At 46.7% G+C, this 16,519-nt stretch overlaps 1 protein-coding gene across 2 annotated transcripts in view; it reads right to left on the bottom strand.

Annotated features, from left to right (window-relative positions):
• C2CD2 (C2 calcium dependent domain containing 2) overlaps nucleotides 1–16,519 on the bottom strand; it is a 34,682-nt gene extending 18,163 nt beyond the window's left edge. Inside the window, exons 1-6 of one of the 2 annotated variants that reach the window (XM_017811063.1) lie at nucleotides 16,168–16,516; nucleotides 14,146–14,244; nucleotides 4,544–4,663; nucleotides 4,082–4,183; nucleotides 839–961; nucleotides 424–544 (exon numbers count right to left, since the gene is read on the bottom strand). In XM_017811063.1, coding sequence (XP_017666552.1) covers nucleotides 424–544; nucleotides 839–961; nucleotides 4,082–4,183; nucleotides 4,544–4,663; nucleotides 14,146–14,244; nucleotides 16,168–16,461 — 859 coding nt within the window. In that variant the 5' untranslated portion in view covers nucleotides 16,462–16,516. Of the gene's footprint in view, nucleotides 1–423; nucleotides 545–838; nucleotides 962–4,081; nucleotides 4,184–4,543; nucleotides 4,664–14,145; nucleotides 14,245–16,167 lie in introns of both variants that reach the window. The other variant, XM_017811064.1, reaches the window with a different exon arrangement.

A 16,519-nucleotide genomic window follows, 5' to 3' on the forward strand; every position in this document is an offset into this window, starting at 1 on the left:
TGGATGGGGCTTGGTCCAGTGGAAGGCTTAAACTGGAAGAGAGTAGGTTTAGATTAGATATTATGAAGAAATTCTTTGCTGGGAGGGTGATAAGGCACTGGAACAGGTTTCCCATAGAAGTTATGGCTGTCCCATCCCTGGAAGTGTTCAAGGCCAGGTTTGATGGGGCTCTGAGCAACCTGGTCTAGTGGAAGGTGTCCCTGCCCGTGGCAGGAGGGTTGGAACAGGATGATCTTTAAGGTCCCTTCCAACTCAAACCATACTATGATCCCATTAAGTCTGTTTCTCAGAGTAAAGCAATTCCCTTTTGAGAGAAGATTGTAACCCAGAACTTCCAAATTATTTTGCCCAAAAGTAAAAAAAAAACCCACCAAACAATCCAACCCTGCCTGAACACGAGCAGCACCTCACGGGCTGCGTTACCTGCAGCACGGTGATGGGTCGGGTTTACCGCGATGTTCTTCACCAGCAGCTTGAGTTCATGAGCCCTTGGAGGTTTGGGAGGACTAGTGGCCTGAGGGAGAAGGCTTGTGTTCTGTACATTCTGCAAAAGGCAAGCAGAACAAGAGGGATTGTGTACGTGAAAGCACCATGGGCTTGTGTCACACTGATGTAGGGGAACAGAGACGAGACCGGGTGTAACACCAACAGAGAGCCACAGGGGCGATGTGATCACAGAGCCCTCCTGCCAAAGGCTACGTTGTTTCGAAAAATCTCCTCCAGTTGTTTCTGATCACCCAACAGTCTTAAACTTACTCATTTGTGAGCCGTGGATATGTAACAAAAACACTGAACAGAAGGACGCTTCTCAAAGGATTTTGGCAGGAGCCAGACTTACCTGAACCTCCTTTGTATCTGCAGGCCTCACACTCAACACCACAGATGGAGAAGCTGAGCTAAAGAGGTTCTTCAAGACATCTCTGAGCGTTTCAGGTATTGCACGTGTCCCTGCTGCCTGTCCCTAGGAGGAAACAAACAATCAGGCTTCTCAAAACTCAGAAGAAGGTAAGGCAAAATTAAATTTGGTGTACCTAAACCACCAAAGCTATCAAACATTAACTCTGTCAGAGTTTCTGTTGCCAACAACAGAATTTAACAAGAGATCATGCAAAGAATTACTTAAATTTCTATATTGTGCATTAAAGAAAAACTAGAATTAAACAGTTAAACTAGAATTAAAAGTCACATGCTGTTCTGAGAGCTGTGAAGACTATTAGCCACAAAACCAGAAGTTTCACTAACAGCTTTTATCTTATGATGGGTGTTTTAAAGATTGTGTGCTGCTCTGCACTCCACTGAGGGAGCAGATCAGGTCATCAGATAAGCAGATCGGCACCGTTCCACAGATTTAATGGGAGTTATGCCAGCCTGCAGCAGCTGAGGAGAAACTAATCCTGTGCTGCACTGACAAAAAAAATATTACAGCATCTCCTGGAGGTCTTCAGCCTTGCTGAAAAAGTGCACTGCAAGGACAGGTAGTCGTGATGCTCTGGGGGACTGGCTCGTGAGTTTGCCCATTCAAAAAAATCTCATGGCTGTCTGTGCTTAGCACCACAATCTCTGAGGGATCAGAACAGACCACAGATTTTGATTACACACGTAGCTTCACCATTGCTATGATAAGGTGTATGAAGACAGTGACCTGCCCCTGCCCTTTCTGTGTTCCAGGAGAATGCCTGCTTCCCTCCTCAGGAATTTTCTTCTGCTCAGCTGCCTACAGGGAGTAGATTTTTAAATTGAGCTTCCCCAGAAGGGACAGTCTGACACCCAACAGCTCTTAAGGTAGCACAGGAGAAATCTCAGTGAGGTTTCTCACTGAAAAAGATTGAAGTAGGAGACAAACATCTGACCTAAAAACAGAGGACTCATCCATCTTTTCCCATCTGATACCACACCGGGAGACTTTACTGTTGTGAGGTTACACAAGAGGCCAAACAGATTTGGAGTAACAGCCCTTCCCCAATTACCCAAGTTTTACAGAAACATTTAGGGTGTTTCACAAAAATCCCAGGAATGCCGTGTACAGAATTCCTGTTTTACTACTGCCTTCTTACCCAACTGGCCTTTGATGACAGGTTCAAAACAAACATACAACAGCATGGGCCAGTCCCACAGAAACCCTGCTGTACTCATACCAAGCTCCCTCAAACAACTGCCAAGGAAAGAAGCACCCCTGCAACTTGCAGAGAATACTTGTCTACTTTAAAAAAGATTTAAGTAAATTAGGCTGTTTAAAGCAATTTCCTTTTCAGCAATTTCATTATTTAAGTTATTTAAATAAGCAGATAAACTGTGGTTAGTCCTCGCTGTTTTGGAGGTAATTTCCCTCCCCTGCCTTTACCTTAACGCTGCTTGATGAACAAATCAAATTCTAAAATCCCAGTTGCCACCTGCTTTGCCATCAACCTTCTCTGACATTTGTTATTTAAAAGAAACATCAACAACCACAGTCAATGGACTTCTAATCATAGGTATTTTCTGTTGTTTCCATAGTTACTTGGAAAAGAGATCAATTAAAGAGCCTCCTGTCAGCCCAACCTCATTTTTAGCCATCCTTAGTCAGAAAGTCATGCTCCACCACGACACCCTCGACAGGGTAAGCCCAAAATGATGAAGTCAACAGGTTTCACTTTGGGTTTGACATGGGCTAGGGGTGCACAGCCAGTCACCACAGCCAGCTTGGGGCACACCAGCACACCAAGTCACCAGATGCAAACCCAAGCCCTACGAGTCAGCCAGGTTGCCAAACACAGCTCAGGTTCACCCAGCCATTATCAAAAGAAAATGGGTTGCTATACCCAGCCTGTGTGATGACAAAACCACTGTGTAGATAATCACAAGTAATTACAGGTATTTATTTGTACACACGATCTCACTTCCAAAAGAGGAAAAAAAAAACCAGGACACAAAAGCTGACGCTTAAGTTTAGGAGCTGAAGCAATTTCTGAGGTGTAGGTTGCTCACAGGTTTTAGATCTTTGTTTATTGCCTCCCCTCTTCCCTGAGTGCTAATAGAAACTTCAAAGGGAAAATAAAGCCTTTAACTATTAAGAACTTAACAGGCTCATTCTAAAAACGTGGGCGAAGCATAACAAGTTGCAACCTTGCAACCAACGCTGGACTTGGGCACCTCTCAAAAAGCTGGTTGTGAAGTCCACAGTGACTGTAGAGTCATCTGTGTTTGTCAGGAATAATTTAATGACTGTTCAATATGTGGATAATCAGCAGGTCACCCCAGCACGTGAGGGTCATTTACACTGCTACGTGTGCACAGTAAAATCTACATTAAAGCACACTTCAAAAGACTTGTCTGTCTTTAGTTATGAGTTTCACATATTTGTGTACAAAAGCTGTGGTAATAAATTAGGGCATTCAGTACAGGGCTTTAGAAGCAGCTCTACAATAAACCTATTTTTTAACAAGGCCTTCAGTCTGAAAAGCAACTTCACAAAACACAAGCAAGTCTTCACCCTCTGTTGTAAGAAAGGTTTACGTCACCACATTTATGCCAAAAAAATATAATTGTGAAGGGTCAAAGGCAGAAGAGAATCTCAGTCACGAAGAAACTCTTTCAGGGGATGTCCCAGTAAAACAATCCCCAACAAATCAGTTGTTTATATACAAAGATAAGATGCAATTCCAAAAGCATCAAAATATTTTTAGATCGTCCATCATTTCCTTAAACAACTGTATTTTTTCACAGCAATTTCTGAACCATCGCTGCCAGATTTCAAAACTGGTTTAAATTAAGGAAAGGAGCAACTTTGCAATTGCTTTGATGGGGATACCATTACAACTGGCTTTTTTAATTATTTTGGAAGTGCTCAGAGAGAAGGTATTTAGGAACAGACGTTTTTCACGCTTTTGAATTTGGACAAAAAATGTTTGCAAAGTTATTTGTCCATCAAATACAGACTTGACTTATCTCTAATGCCTCAGTAATCTCTAGAGATGATCCCAGATTTCAGAGATGGAGGGGTTTGGTGACTGAGCCATGGCAGAGGCTTTACACTACACTTTGGACCGAAGGGACGGAGAACTGTTTTCTCTACCACTACAACAAATAAAACTTACTGACTGACCTCCTGCACTGCTGGCTGGATTTCAAAGTTGATTTCATTGGTGTTAATGAGGAACCACTCAATTTTGACATCTTCTCCTTTGTCTTTCACGGAGAGCTGGAGCTGTGGATAAAACCAGTTATTGGAGAGTGTCCTGATGTCGAGAAATTGCAGGCCAAGCCCCATATTAAGGCTTGACAAAGGAAGAATGTTATAAGTAACTTCAAAGTGACAATCCAAGAAGGCAGAAGGTGCTTAATCTTTGTGAGTGCATGCCAGTCAAGAAAGGGAACTGTTCTATACATCTGACTACTCTACCCAACGTGTTATTTATCCGTAATTTATGAATTTACCACTTGCCCCAGAGGGAAAGTGTAACGTTACTAAATGTTTTACCAGAGTTAACACAAGTGAATACGCAGTTTGCAAACAGCTGCAGGATGAAATGTAACAAAACAAAGGGAAGAGGGAGGAACCCTTTACCTGCAAGTGAAGTGGAGACAGTTTCACACTGTAGGACTGAGGTTCGGCAGCCGCGGGCGAAGGGTCAGAGACGGCGACAACAAACCTTACAGAACCTCCCACAACATTGCAAGAAACCACCTAAAGGAGTAAAAAGGGCGAGGGGAAACAAAGGAAGAGAAAAACAAGTTATTCTTCAGAAGGTTTGGTGAAAGCAAGAAAGGAACTAAGGAAGGACTTTAGGCTATCAGAACTATGCCAAATTCCACAGGTGGGAAATTCCCGAGCAATTTCATGAATGTTCCTGCCTCCTTCTGTACGTTCTTCTAAAAAGATGTAGTTCCAGTGTTCAGTTCTGCACATGAAATTTAATGCTTGCAAATTATGGTGTTTCTCAAAATTTCTTTTGTATTATTACCTAATTCAAAAGTAACTCCTCACCTGACAAAGACTCCTTTCACTTTCATATATCTAGATATTAAAAGCTCAAAGAGGCAATTTTGCATAAGGGAGACAAAGATGTTTGTTCTTCTTCCTCTTCTGCTCAGAACTAAGTAGCCTGACACAGGACAGCTGGTTTTACCAAACAATCTTTAGTTTAGTGGTATCCTACGAATGTGAAACTTTGGCATAACCCTGCTGCTACAGAAGAGGATTTTGCCTGAGTAATACCAGTTCCCAGGGGGATGGGAAAGAACAGGAGCCTTCAAAAGTTTATTCAAGCCTTTGGCCAAACCAAGAAAAGTCCTGAAATTTGGTGACAAAACTAAACATCTGGGAAAACTCTGTATGCCACCAGACTGTGACAGACTTTGTTGAGTCCACTCCCTCACTTTTACGAGCAGTAATTTAACTTGTTATCACACTGAGTTTACAAACACCAAATAGTTTTTCCTCTCTCTCCTCTCCAAAGTGACTGGAGTGCTGGAGCTGCCAGGCAAAATTCCTGGAGTGTGCAGGCTGGCGGCACAGGAAAAGCCCCCAAGGACAGAAGTCAGAAAACATTCATTACACCACAGAGACACGATCACTTTGCAACCAGACCTGCTGGCTGGAGACATCTGCTTGTCACTGTCCCTCCTCCGTGGTTACTGTCCCCACAGCTCCACTGGAAAGGACAGCTGAGCCCTCCTTAGACTGACTCAGGAGAAGGTAATCAGGTCAATGCAATGCGCAGACAAATTAACTCGCTGCGAGATCTGTCTGACAGAAACTCTGCATGATGCTATTAAACTGTGTTTGTGCACTCACTGCTCCACTTATGGGCACTGGAATTGAAGCTGAAGGCTTTAAAGTGAATCATTGTTCCTTCTGGAAGATCCTTATCGGCCTCTCCTTAAATATATTTCATCTCCCTGGGCTCTCTAGGGCACGTTTTAAGGATGACCAGAGCATTATCAAGGGTTTCAGAGAACATCCATTAAGGTAGAGACTTAATTACAAAGGAGCAGGGGGTGGGGGGGGGCAAAGATGACAAATAAAAATCCCAACCACACCCACAAGCAACAAGATTTGCCTTTTCAGGTTTGTGTTCTGCAAATTATAGTTTAGAAGTGGACAAACAGAGAGAGCTCACCTCTCCCCTTTCCCAAAGTCTAAATTCCCTCAGAAGTGATTTCTGACAGTAATCCCACACAATCAACATGAACACCCGCTATTATGGTAATATATAAAAGATTTTAAGGTATTTTTAATAGCTAACAGGAATGAAGAGCTCAACTGCTTATTTCACTTGTAGCTGAGTTGAAACACAGAATCACTCCATTCGTGAGGGCCTGACATGGTGGCTCTTGGAACACCTCAAAAATAAACAGGTTCTTCCCTCTTTTTAGAGGGAAGAGGAGCAAAAAGGACAGGCCTGATGCAAAAGCTCCTGGCACTTGCATGTCCTAAATGCAGTGGTTTATCATCCATGCACATTTCATCCACACATCCACAGGAAGTTCAGTGCATGCAAAACAAGTTGGACTTGCTGCACATGTGATGCAGAGCCAATCATCTGGAATTTCTGGATGTCCAGGAGCCAAGCTTGCCAGGTATGTGGTTGATTAATGCTTTAAAAAAAAAAAAGTGTGGCCAGAGAGTTTATGTGCCACTTGTTTGTTAATCATGTTTAATTCCAAGTAAAGCATGGAAACAGACAATGCAGGTGGTGAAACTTTCATTCTTCTTTCTACACTTTGTCAAGAGATGCTGAACTATTTTTTAAAAATATTTTTACCTTTAGCTTCAAAGCCCAAACCAGTACAGTTTGCACTTTTAGTCTCCTTGATGAATTTATTTTCTGCCAAGACATCTACTAAGTCCTACTCCCCTTCTGCCCTCACTTCTAATAAAATAACTGTGGTCTTCAGGTACAGACATGTTATTTTTTTAATCCAATCAGAAAAAAGAGCAGTTTCATGTTTGTAAAAGGAAAATAACATATCTTTATATCAGTTGAATCCCTTTGTTCTGGGATCAGGATGGATGAAGGGGTCAGAATACTGAGAGCAGTAGAATTCTGGGCTAGAACTTGAAGAGAAAGTGACTTTGTTTCCGTTTAAGATCCTGCCACAAGTGGTGAGAAGTTGATTAAAGAGACCACAACTATTGTTTCCCATGTTAAGTGACCTTCCTTTAGAAGTGTAGATGACTTTGATAGGCCAGAGCAGAAACATAAAGGCCAGTTTCCCCAGGAGTCACACAAAGACAAATACTGAAGCTTTCTGTGCTATGTTCCTCTCCCAGCCATGCCCCCCATCCAACCTGCTTCCTCAAATTCATTTTCTCTGCACAGATGAGGAGCTGGAGAAGGGATGATCAGGCAAAGCATCCCTTTCTGGTCGACAGGGGAGAGAAAGAGGAAGGACAGACATCCAGAGGAACCTGAATGGGAAGAGAGTTGCCCTTCAACTTCATTTCTGTTCCTCTCTCTCCCACCCCACTTACCAGGGACATCCCCGGTCATCAACACTTTGTGGTTTAGAGTCTAGAAAACTGTTCATTTTTATAACAAGCAGCTCTTGAAAAATTAAGCCCTGCACAGCAGCTGGGACCAGCTAATTCTGGACTCCTAGAGGGGTCACCCCCAGCTCTCTTTTGTGATCCTACCTCTAGGCAAGACAGATCTTCTAAGGAGGTAAAGCAGCAGCACAAAGAAACCAAGACCAAGCTATTTTCCCCCTCCAGCACCTCCCCTGGCACAAACACCCCATCAGCAGCCAAGGTGTCTCCATGTGCTTTGGGGATCTCCCATGGAAGGGGTTCCCAGCCCTTCCTCAGGTACCTTTGCCTGCAAGGCTGTGTCCCTGCTCCTCCTCTGCCATCCCTTCCCATACTCAGCTGACTCCTGGCACGTGATCACCCCTATACCAGGGTTATTCCTGCTGCTTCCTCAACACCCTCCAGCCTCCCCTCTCCATCCCTGCCCACACTGGCCCACGATGGGGGTGAGCTGTGATGGCAAAACTCCTCGGCCCAACTGGGCTTTGTCCCCCAGTGAGCTGCAGGTGCTGTGACACAGCTTGCTTACAGGTATCTAAAATTGTTAGTACAGTTATCCTGAAAACAATTCTCTTCCAGACAAACAAGAGCAGGAACAACGGAGACTGAAGAAGCACTACAGTTGGAGCAAGACTATTTTTCTGAGACACTCAAGTGTCCAAACTTGTGCACTCATGGCTATTAAAACCCTTCCCCTTGCTTTGCCCTCCCCCTTGACATTTTCCCTTTGCAGTTCCTCTGGACAGAGCTGCAAAATCTCAGTTTTTATTCCTTCCTTCATCTCAAGAAGCACCGTGCTGCCCCTGCTCCTCACACGTGGTGTCCTCTCACCTTGAGGTTTCAGCTTTGGCATTGGCACCCCAACAATCTGCACCTCACATGTTCCCTTTTTGTTACTCCTCCCTCCCCTCTCCCAAGGCAGCAGCAGGTTCCCTCCCTGAGCTGAAGGGCTGTGACTTCAGGGGGAAGTTCTGACAGACCTGATGGGGAAGATCTTCTTCACCTTCCCCAGGCCCTGACCACATCACACGTGTGTGTAAAACCCCCAGCAGTACAGGCCTTGATTGCCTTTTTTTTGTTTTGTTTTCTGGAAGGAAATCAAGTTTTACAGCACGTGGTATTTATTTGCAGAAAGGACAGGTTACTCGGGGTTACTCACCAGTATGTAAGTAGCACAAACATTTAACATTTTCACAATAAAATTAGTATTCACCGTGAGGCAACCACACAGTGAAAGCTGCCTTGATCTCAACTGTAGGGATCAGATTCAGGATCCTCACAATTTCCCATATTTCTCCCAGAGAAATATTTCTCCCATAGAAATATTTCTCCCATATTTCTCCAGGAAGGCTCTTTTTTTTGGCATGGAAAACTTATCTTTTCAATGGCCACACAGACAGTTTGTGTGTTTGGCTTAAAACTTCACCATAAGATAATTTTTCCAGCCAGAAACTTGTGCCTTTTGATAGTCATTAACACTGAGTTGTTCAGAAGAAGAATTACATGATCTTCTTTGTTTACCAGAGCCAATGCCTTAAATTCTTTGAGGGGGGTTTCTCCAGCTTCTTCACCAACCCCTCTTCACCCAGTTTACCAAGTGACACAGACCAAATGAAGGAGAGAAGACAAATGCAACACCTAACCCAGGCACAGGTAGGTGTGGATTTTTAGGAGCTGGCATCAAAGTGAATTTGCCTGCAAATGCAATGAGACAACCTCAAGTCAGTTTTCCAACCTGATGGTAAACACCATGGTGAAGGCAGGGTGAGTGATGGAATGAGTGCAGGAGAGAGAGATTCCAGCTCAGCCACAGGAACAAGGCAGAAACTGATAAAACATGTGAATTTATCCACTCCTTTGAGAACGACACATACAAATTCAAGTATGCGGGGGAAAAAAGGGGAGAGGGAGTAAAACAAACAAGCAGGGAGTACAAGGAGACAGGACAGGAAGAATTTTCAATCCACCTATCAAGTTGAGTGAGTATCAAACAGTGCAAGGACAGGAAACAGTCCTCACACTTCAGAAGAGGGGAAATAAATAAACACCAGAAGCAGACCTGCTGGTTTGGCATCACTGACATGCAAGTCTTGTCAAACCATCTGAGGGACAGCACAGCTGAAGACACTGAGGCCAACAGGAGACAAGGAACCCCAGGAGAGGTTTGCCAGTTCGTGCTACAGTAGCTTGGAGAGTAATTCAGTTGCAGAGACAGAATGTACCTGTGTGGGTGTGCTGAGGAATCCCTGCTCCCTGTGCCAAGCCGGCAGATGTGGCACAAGCCTTCAGGAGGCCCACACACATCTGCAGTAGCAACCAAAGACAAGACAGGTCACCTGACAGTGCCAAAACCAGTGTCATCTCCAGGGAAGCAAACAAACCCCCAGCTTGATGTGCTCCTTGGACAAGACACCCACTCCTGAAGCACCTTGGATCACTGTGTTGTTTTGTCTGTCATTCCCACATTAAGGGGAATGGGGACGTGCTTTTGAATAGGGAGAGGACAGCGAGCAAGGAGGTGAAAGCTGGAAAGAAGTTACAAAGGAGCCTGTCAGGCATCAAACCTATTGCACAGTTAACATCCAAAATCCCTCAGGAGAAACCTGAAAGAAAATGTGATGCTCAGGAAAGCAAGCTGGGAAACAGCAACACAAAGGAAGACTAGGACATCACACAGGAAAGCTGAAAAACCTTGAAACGTAGGAGAGAAATGCAATACAAAATATGTAGTGTGTGTGTTTGTGTAAGAATTATCAACTACTACTCACACAGAGAACATCTTATCACTGGGAGAACACCACAGGGAGAGAGACCTGGCTGCAACAAATCAGTCACAGTGTGAAGCAGCCACAGGAGGCAGATTGGAGCCTAAAACCCCTCAAGGAAGTACTTTCAGGGACTAAAAGAAGCTATCTCCTTGCACAGTGAGACCTCACCTGAAGGGCTGTGTGTCACTTCAGCCACCAAGTTCAAGAACATGGATTTAATTGGAGCTGCTGCTGAGAATGGAGAGACTTACGAGCCAGGACAACGTTGTGAAAGCAGACTTAAGGAGTAACTTATGTAGCCAAGCTAGACAAAAGCTGGAAGGAAATACAATTCCTTCATAATACATTTACTGACAGCAAGAACCATGGAAGAAGAGTAAACACAGTAAGGATAAAGGGTTATACTAGCACAGAAATCGAAAAAAAAAGAAAAAAAAATAATAAAAGCTGCATGGGCCATAATTCCACCTAGGTTTGTAAAAAACCCCCAGTCATTGAAGCAGCAAAGCTCTGGGACAGCTTTTCAAGCAAAACTGGAGGTAAAAGACAATATAGCAACTTATTATCACTCATTAAAGGAATGGCACTCTGAAGAAATTTTATCCCTTTCCAGTTAAGCATGAAGCAGAAAAAGAAAGAAGAATTCTGTGGTTGCCTGCTCCATCCAAACCCTCTGTGCCAAGTCCCCAGCAAGAGAATCTTCCTTTTTGTTGCCTTTTTTGTTGCTGTCACTGTTGTGAAGCTCAAATCCTCTGGAAACAGACTGCACTAATGGAAAGGCTGGCAGAAATAGCTAAGAATATTCCTAATGTTTACTTTATTAAAACAAAACAACCAATACCACACAATGAAAACAGGCCACTTCATTCTATATATTTAGGCTCCGGCCCAAAACTGGGAGTGAAGGCGACACATAAACAGAGGCTTTATCAAGGAGCAGTGTGGTGTAACCTTCAGCCACAGAGCAGCTCTGTTCCCATCACAACAGCTTTGGCCAAGCTGAGAAGCAGCAGCATTCCAACCTTGTCTGCAGCATTTCACTGTGGAGCAAACACAGTTTCACCACTTCCAGCTTCTTCAAGGCCAGGACAGCGGGTACATACCTAAGGACTGCAGGTGCCAGCCCATGTCCTGGTCATAAACAGGGCTGACAGCAGTAATATAATAATTACAGTCTGCCTGGCTGTTTTTTTGGAGCAAGACTTCCCAGGCTCATCACCTGGCTGTGCTCCACGGCCCAGCATACAAGAGGACAGAGGACCACCCACCTGATAGAGGCCTCTATCAGCACACAGCTGCATGAAAGCATTGCACATCCCATGTTTACTGCTGTTTTGATCCCTCACCCTCAATCCTCTGCTTCCTTTGATGGCCACAACCCTTCTGATGCAAGGTCTAAGTCATACTTGAAACGACGTGCAATAAATCAAACCCTGGCTGCTGAGCCAAGGCACCCACACGCTCCTTCCATACAGATCACAAGTAAAGCAGCACGCTGAACAGGTTGCAGGAAAAGAGTCTTGTGTGAGGTGATGCCTCAGGCAAGTACAGAGCTCTGTGGGATGCTACAACACTGACAAACACACAGCACGTGGTCACAAACTGCATCCAGAGCCAGTCGCACCGGTAGAGACTCACAAACATGTACCAGAAGCTTGAGTTTGGACAAACTGCAAAGAGAGATTTCAATTTCATATGAAAATACTGAGAGTTTGAAGAGCAAGGGGGGGGGGCGAAAGAAAACACCACAAAAAACCCCTTTGGACCCTGGTATTACCTGAGGAATATGTAAGAGACAATTATCATGTAAGAGAACTCCTGAGGTGTTTAGAGAAAGGCATGCAACTAAAGAAGAAGGGAAAGTAGGTACCAGAGTGCCACTCTAAGGTTATTACACACTGAAATTCAAATAAATACTCAGGTTGTAACCTTAACTGAAGGAGTAAGAATAATTTAGAGAAATTCTTCCAGAAGCTGTGCACAAGGCTATAGAAATGGGTTTTTTGGAACAGTTCAGAACAACCCAGAGGATGAAAGCAAACCTGGTTTAGTCGAATAAATTTTTAAATGTGCTTATATTTAAGCTGCTTTGAAACCACATTAGATTGCTGTCTGCAGTGGAACAGCTCGATTAACATGCTCAAATGGTTCAACCAAAGGTCAGAGAGAAGGACCAGAGACTGCACAAGGGAGGGTGGAGGACTCCTAAGCCACAGGTACAGGAGAGAAGTTCCCTGCATTCAGGCTGCCAGGGAGTCAGCACCTACTGCTTCCAGCTGCCCAAATTTCACCACAGCAGGGGAAGGTGCCCACAGGGCACTGTGGGCACTAACTTACCTCCCTGCTACGGCAGCCAGAACCTACAGGTAAACAACACCCAGGTTAGCTGGGGACTGCAGCACAACCTTCCCTGGGTACGACAAGACTTCAGGGGAACCCGGGACTGCAGCACTGTGCCTTGGTTCTGGCACACAGGCACCAGTTTTAGCCTGGAGATGGTGATGCTCTCACTGCCCAAGGGCAGCCAGCAGACCCAGACCTCCTCCTGGCCATCTCCCATGAAAGCACATTTCATAGAATCACAAAATCAGCTGGGTTGGAAGGGACCTCCGAGATCATCAAGTCCAACCCTTGCAGCCCTGCCCAATTTTCAGCAATGTTTTAGAAACACTGCACTGCAAGACAACAGTTTTTTGTGCTGTTACTTGCCAGCTTTTATTTGCAGCAGATCTCCCTCGGGTGCTGGCTTCACACATTACACAGCACATCCCTTTCAGACCCAGCAGCCCCCTGTCCTTACAATTCCCCATCCTGGTGTCTTCCAGTGGCACAGAGTTAACACTTGTGCCACCTCTACAGCCTCACTAAATCCAGTCTCTCCAGCCCCATTTCTGGGAGGGAAAAAAAACCAAAACCCTACCAAATAAAAAGAGAGAAAACAAGTGCACAAACAACTTTACAAGTTCACAATCCCCCAGCTGCCACCAGTCAGGGTGTGCCTCTAAGTTGTGTATCAGGCAGATAAGCATGCATAGTTTTCAGAGGAATCATAGTAGAGCTGCTTAACATCTAAATCAGACAAGCAAAGCAAAATAACAGAGCAAAACTAAAAGAAAAGCTGCAGGCTAATTTGATGCAGGTGCCTAAAGCTGAGCACAAGCTTGGATGTAAGTAGCACTTACAGTCACTAGGACAAAAATACAGAATAATAATAAGCATACACAGATCTTTTTTCCCTTTTAATGCACTTTTGCCCTGTTCTAAGAGCCACATTCTGCCTTATTTTAATTTCACAGACACTAAAACACCTCCCAGTATGTGCAGTGGGAGAGGAAGAAAGAAATCACTTGCTCCTCACAGGATTCAGCACAGTCAAGACTTCACCCCCAGGGCTTTGCACCTCTTCCAATGATCCTTACTCAGCTCCCACTTATGAAGCAAACCTGTCATCAGCCACACAAACAGCAAGAGGCAGACAAGGATGTTTTCCTGTCCCAGAGGAGAAATGTCCCTTTCTTTCTTTGTGGAGTCCCCGCCCCACACTTCAGCAATAGGATGGGGAACCATCCTAAGGACTGTGGAGGTGGGGGAGAGGGTTCTGCTCTGTGAGCTCACTGAGGGCGTACCCATAAACTTGGCATAACCCTGGTTATTGTTCATTTGGTAGAAGCCCTGGAGCACCTTCTGCTCGTGACTTGCAAAAGAAGTGAATCAATGCAGAGGTTTATTAGAGAGGCAGCCTCTTACCAGCCTCTGCAAACGCAGGGCAAGGGTACAGGAGCATTGACAAATAAAGCTCCCACCTACGCTAATAAAAGGTAACATTTCCTGCCCCAAAGTACACCGGAACACAACAAATCCAAAGTTTACCTTCTCTTCAGCTGACTTTACAACACTAATAACTTCTTTAACTGCCAGCTCAAGTGGTTCTGGTGGGTCATCTTCCTCAAACGTGAGCAACTGAGAATCCTGAGAAAGAAGAAAAAAAAGAACCATCATTAGGTGACAAAGCCACTGCTTGAAAACAAGTGATAAAAAATGCACCGCCAGTCAAGTTCCTGGAATGGCAAATGTATGTCAAAACTTCTACGTATTAATTGCACGACACCTCACTACATAATATAGGGTAGAGCCTGAAAACATATACTTAGGACATAACCATGGGCCTAATCATAACTCATCTTTCTCTGCAGTAGAATACCAAGGTGCACAACAGCACAGTGCAGAGCAAAGCAACTGAGTTCAGTGAAACTGCCCCTCTTGAGTAAGGATTTATCAGTGCTGCAGTTGGAAAAGGCCTGTTTGCTTTGGCCTAATAATACGGCTGCACTAGGCTGTGCCAAAATTAAGAAACCCCAAATATCGTCTTGCAGAGGTGAGGAAAGAAAGCTTCCCCTCCCCAGTCCTCCCTGTCTGTGACGGGAGGCAGTGCCGACAGCCACCCAGCCTCCACACAGGCAGCGAGGGGAAGGCAGCGTTTTGGCAGTGAGGTCATGCTTTCAGAAGCATCAGCGCTGCATTCCCCACCTGCTCCCCGCACCGGGCCGTCAGCCCCGCTCCCCTCGTCACCCGGCCTTGTTCTGCACGCAGGAATTTCATTAGCTGCGTGCCGCTGACATCGTTTTGGGAGCCTGACAGCGGGAGCACGGCCACGCTGCAGTGCCAGGCGGGGAACTCGGCGCTCCAGCTGCTCGCCCGGGCAGGGAGGGTGTTCGTGTCCCTGTCAGAGCGGCTCCGGTCTCTGCGCAGGGACGGGAAGCTGCCACTTGTGCCCGGTTCACTTTCAGTTCCCAGCACCTGTGCCCGAGCTGTCTGGGCTCTTCTCTTCCACCAGTGCAGGGCAAACCTTCATTTCTCAGCACAGCCCGTGCTTTTCTCCTCGTGCAATTTGAAAGGGCGGACGAAGTATTTTCCTCCCACTGCCCTTACTCACAGCGGTATTTGGAAAGTGTTAAATTTATATTCCTTATCTTTCATACACACATGTTGCCCCACTCTTCCTTCTTCCCCAGCCTGCTCCCTGGCATGCAAGAAGAACGGAACCTCCTAGGTCTAAGAAGTCTCCCCCAGGGAGAGGGATGCAAGGAAATTTGGAGACCTGGGGACATGCTGCTTCCTAGACAGTTTAGCCTCAGCATTTTTCACTGACATGACAAGGGCTCAGTCCTCAGGACAAGGAAATCAGGTTGCCACAGCCTCGCCTAAGCTCCTCACCTCTTAGACCCGGGCATACCATTACACACCAACGAGCAGGATCCCACACTGTGCCATTTGCGGGAAGGGCAGGTTGGGATGGGAAGGATTGCCATCCTCCCTGACCCAGGTTAAAAGCAAACTGACCAAACCCTGAGCATCCCACCACCCAGCGGGTCTGAGGGACGCCAGCCTTTGGAGTTACAATACACACACACACGGGTTCAGCACGGCCTCAGGCAACACGGGGGAAGCCCAGCTCTGGGAATTATTTGCCGAAGGACGGGCCGCAGGCCCAGGCCAGGAAGTTTCCATTGTTTCCTCCTCCCCACGCCCGAACAATGTTATCGGCGGTGCGAGCCCCTGCCAGGGGCTGCGGGGGTCGCGGCTTCCCTTTCTCCCCATCCTTCCCAGCTCCCACGCGTGCGCCCATCCCATGCCTGTGCCCGGCTCCTTCCTGCAAACCCCTGCCGAGCAGCCACCAAACGCACACGTGTAAATACACAAACACACGGAGGGGCAGAAACACGCCGCCAGCACCCTGGTTTCTCCCTGGAGCAAATCGCAGCGTCCCTAGGAGCGGGGACAGCCCGGAGCCGCGTCCCCCCATCCCGGCGAGCGCGGGGCGCCGCCCGGAGCATCCCGACCGGGCATCCCCCCCTCTCCCATCCCTCCCTCACCTGCATCCCCGGCACTCACCGCCCGCTCCGCCGCCTCGGCCCGCAGCGCGGCCACCCAGGCCCGCCGCCACTGCCGCCTCCAGCTGCCCCGCGACAGCGCCCAGGCCAGCACCGAGCCGCCCTCGTCCAGCAGCTCGTCCCGCGGGCCGGGAGCGGCGGGAGCCGGGAGAGGCGGCGGCGGGCGGCGGCGGCGCCGCAGCGCCAGCAGCGCGTACTGCACCAGGTACACGGCCAGCGTGGCCAGCGCCGCCACGAACAGGGCGACCAGCGCGCCCCAGCGCAGCTCGGCCAGCCCGCCCGGCAGCCACGCCATGGCTGAGCATAATGGGGGCCGCGGCTCCGGAGCCCTCTCCGAGGAGCGCTCGGCGGCG

Source organism: Lepidothrix coronata, unplaced genomic scaffold (assembly GCF_001604755.1).
Source record: "Lepidothrix coronata isolate B3197 unplaced genomic scaffold, Lepidothrix_coronata-1.0 Scaffold30, whole genome shotgun sequence".
In the NCBI taxonomy this organism is placed as follows: domain Eukaryota; kingdom Metazoa; phylum Chordata; class Aves; order Passeriformes; family Pipridae; genus Lepidothrix; species Lepidothrix coronata.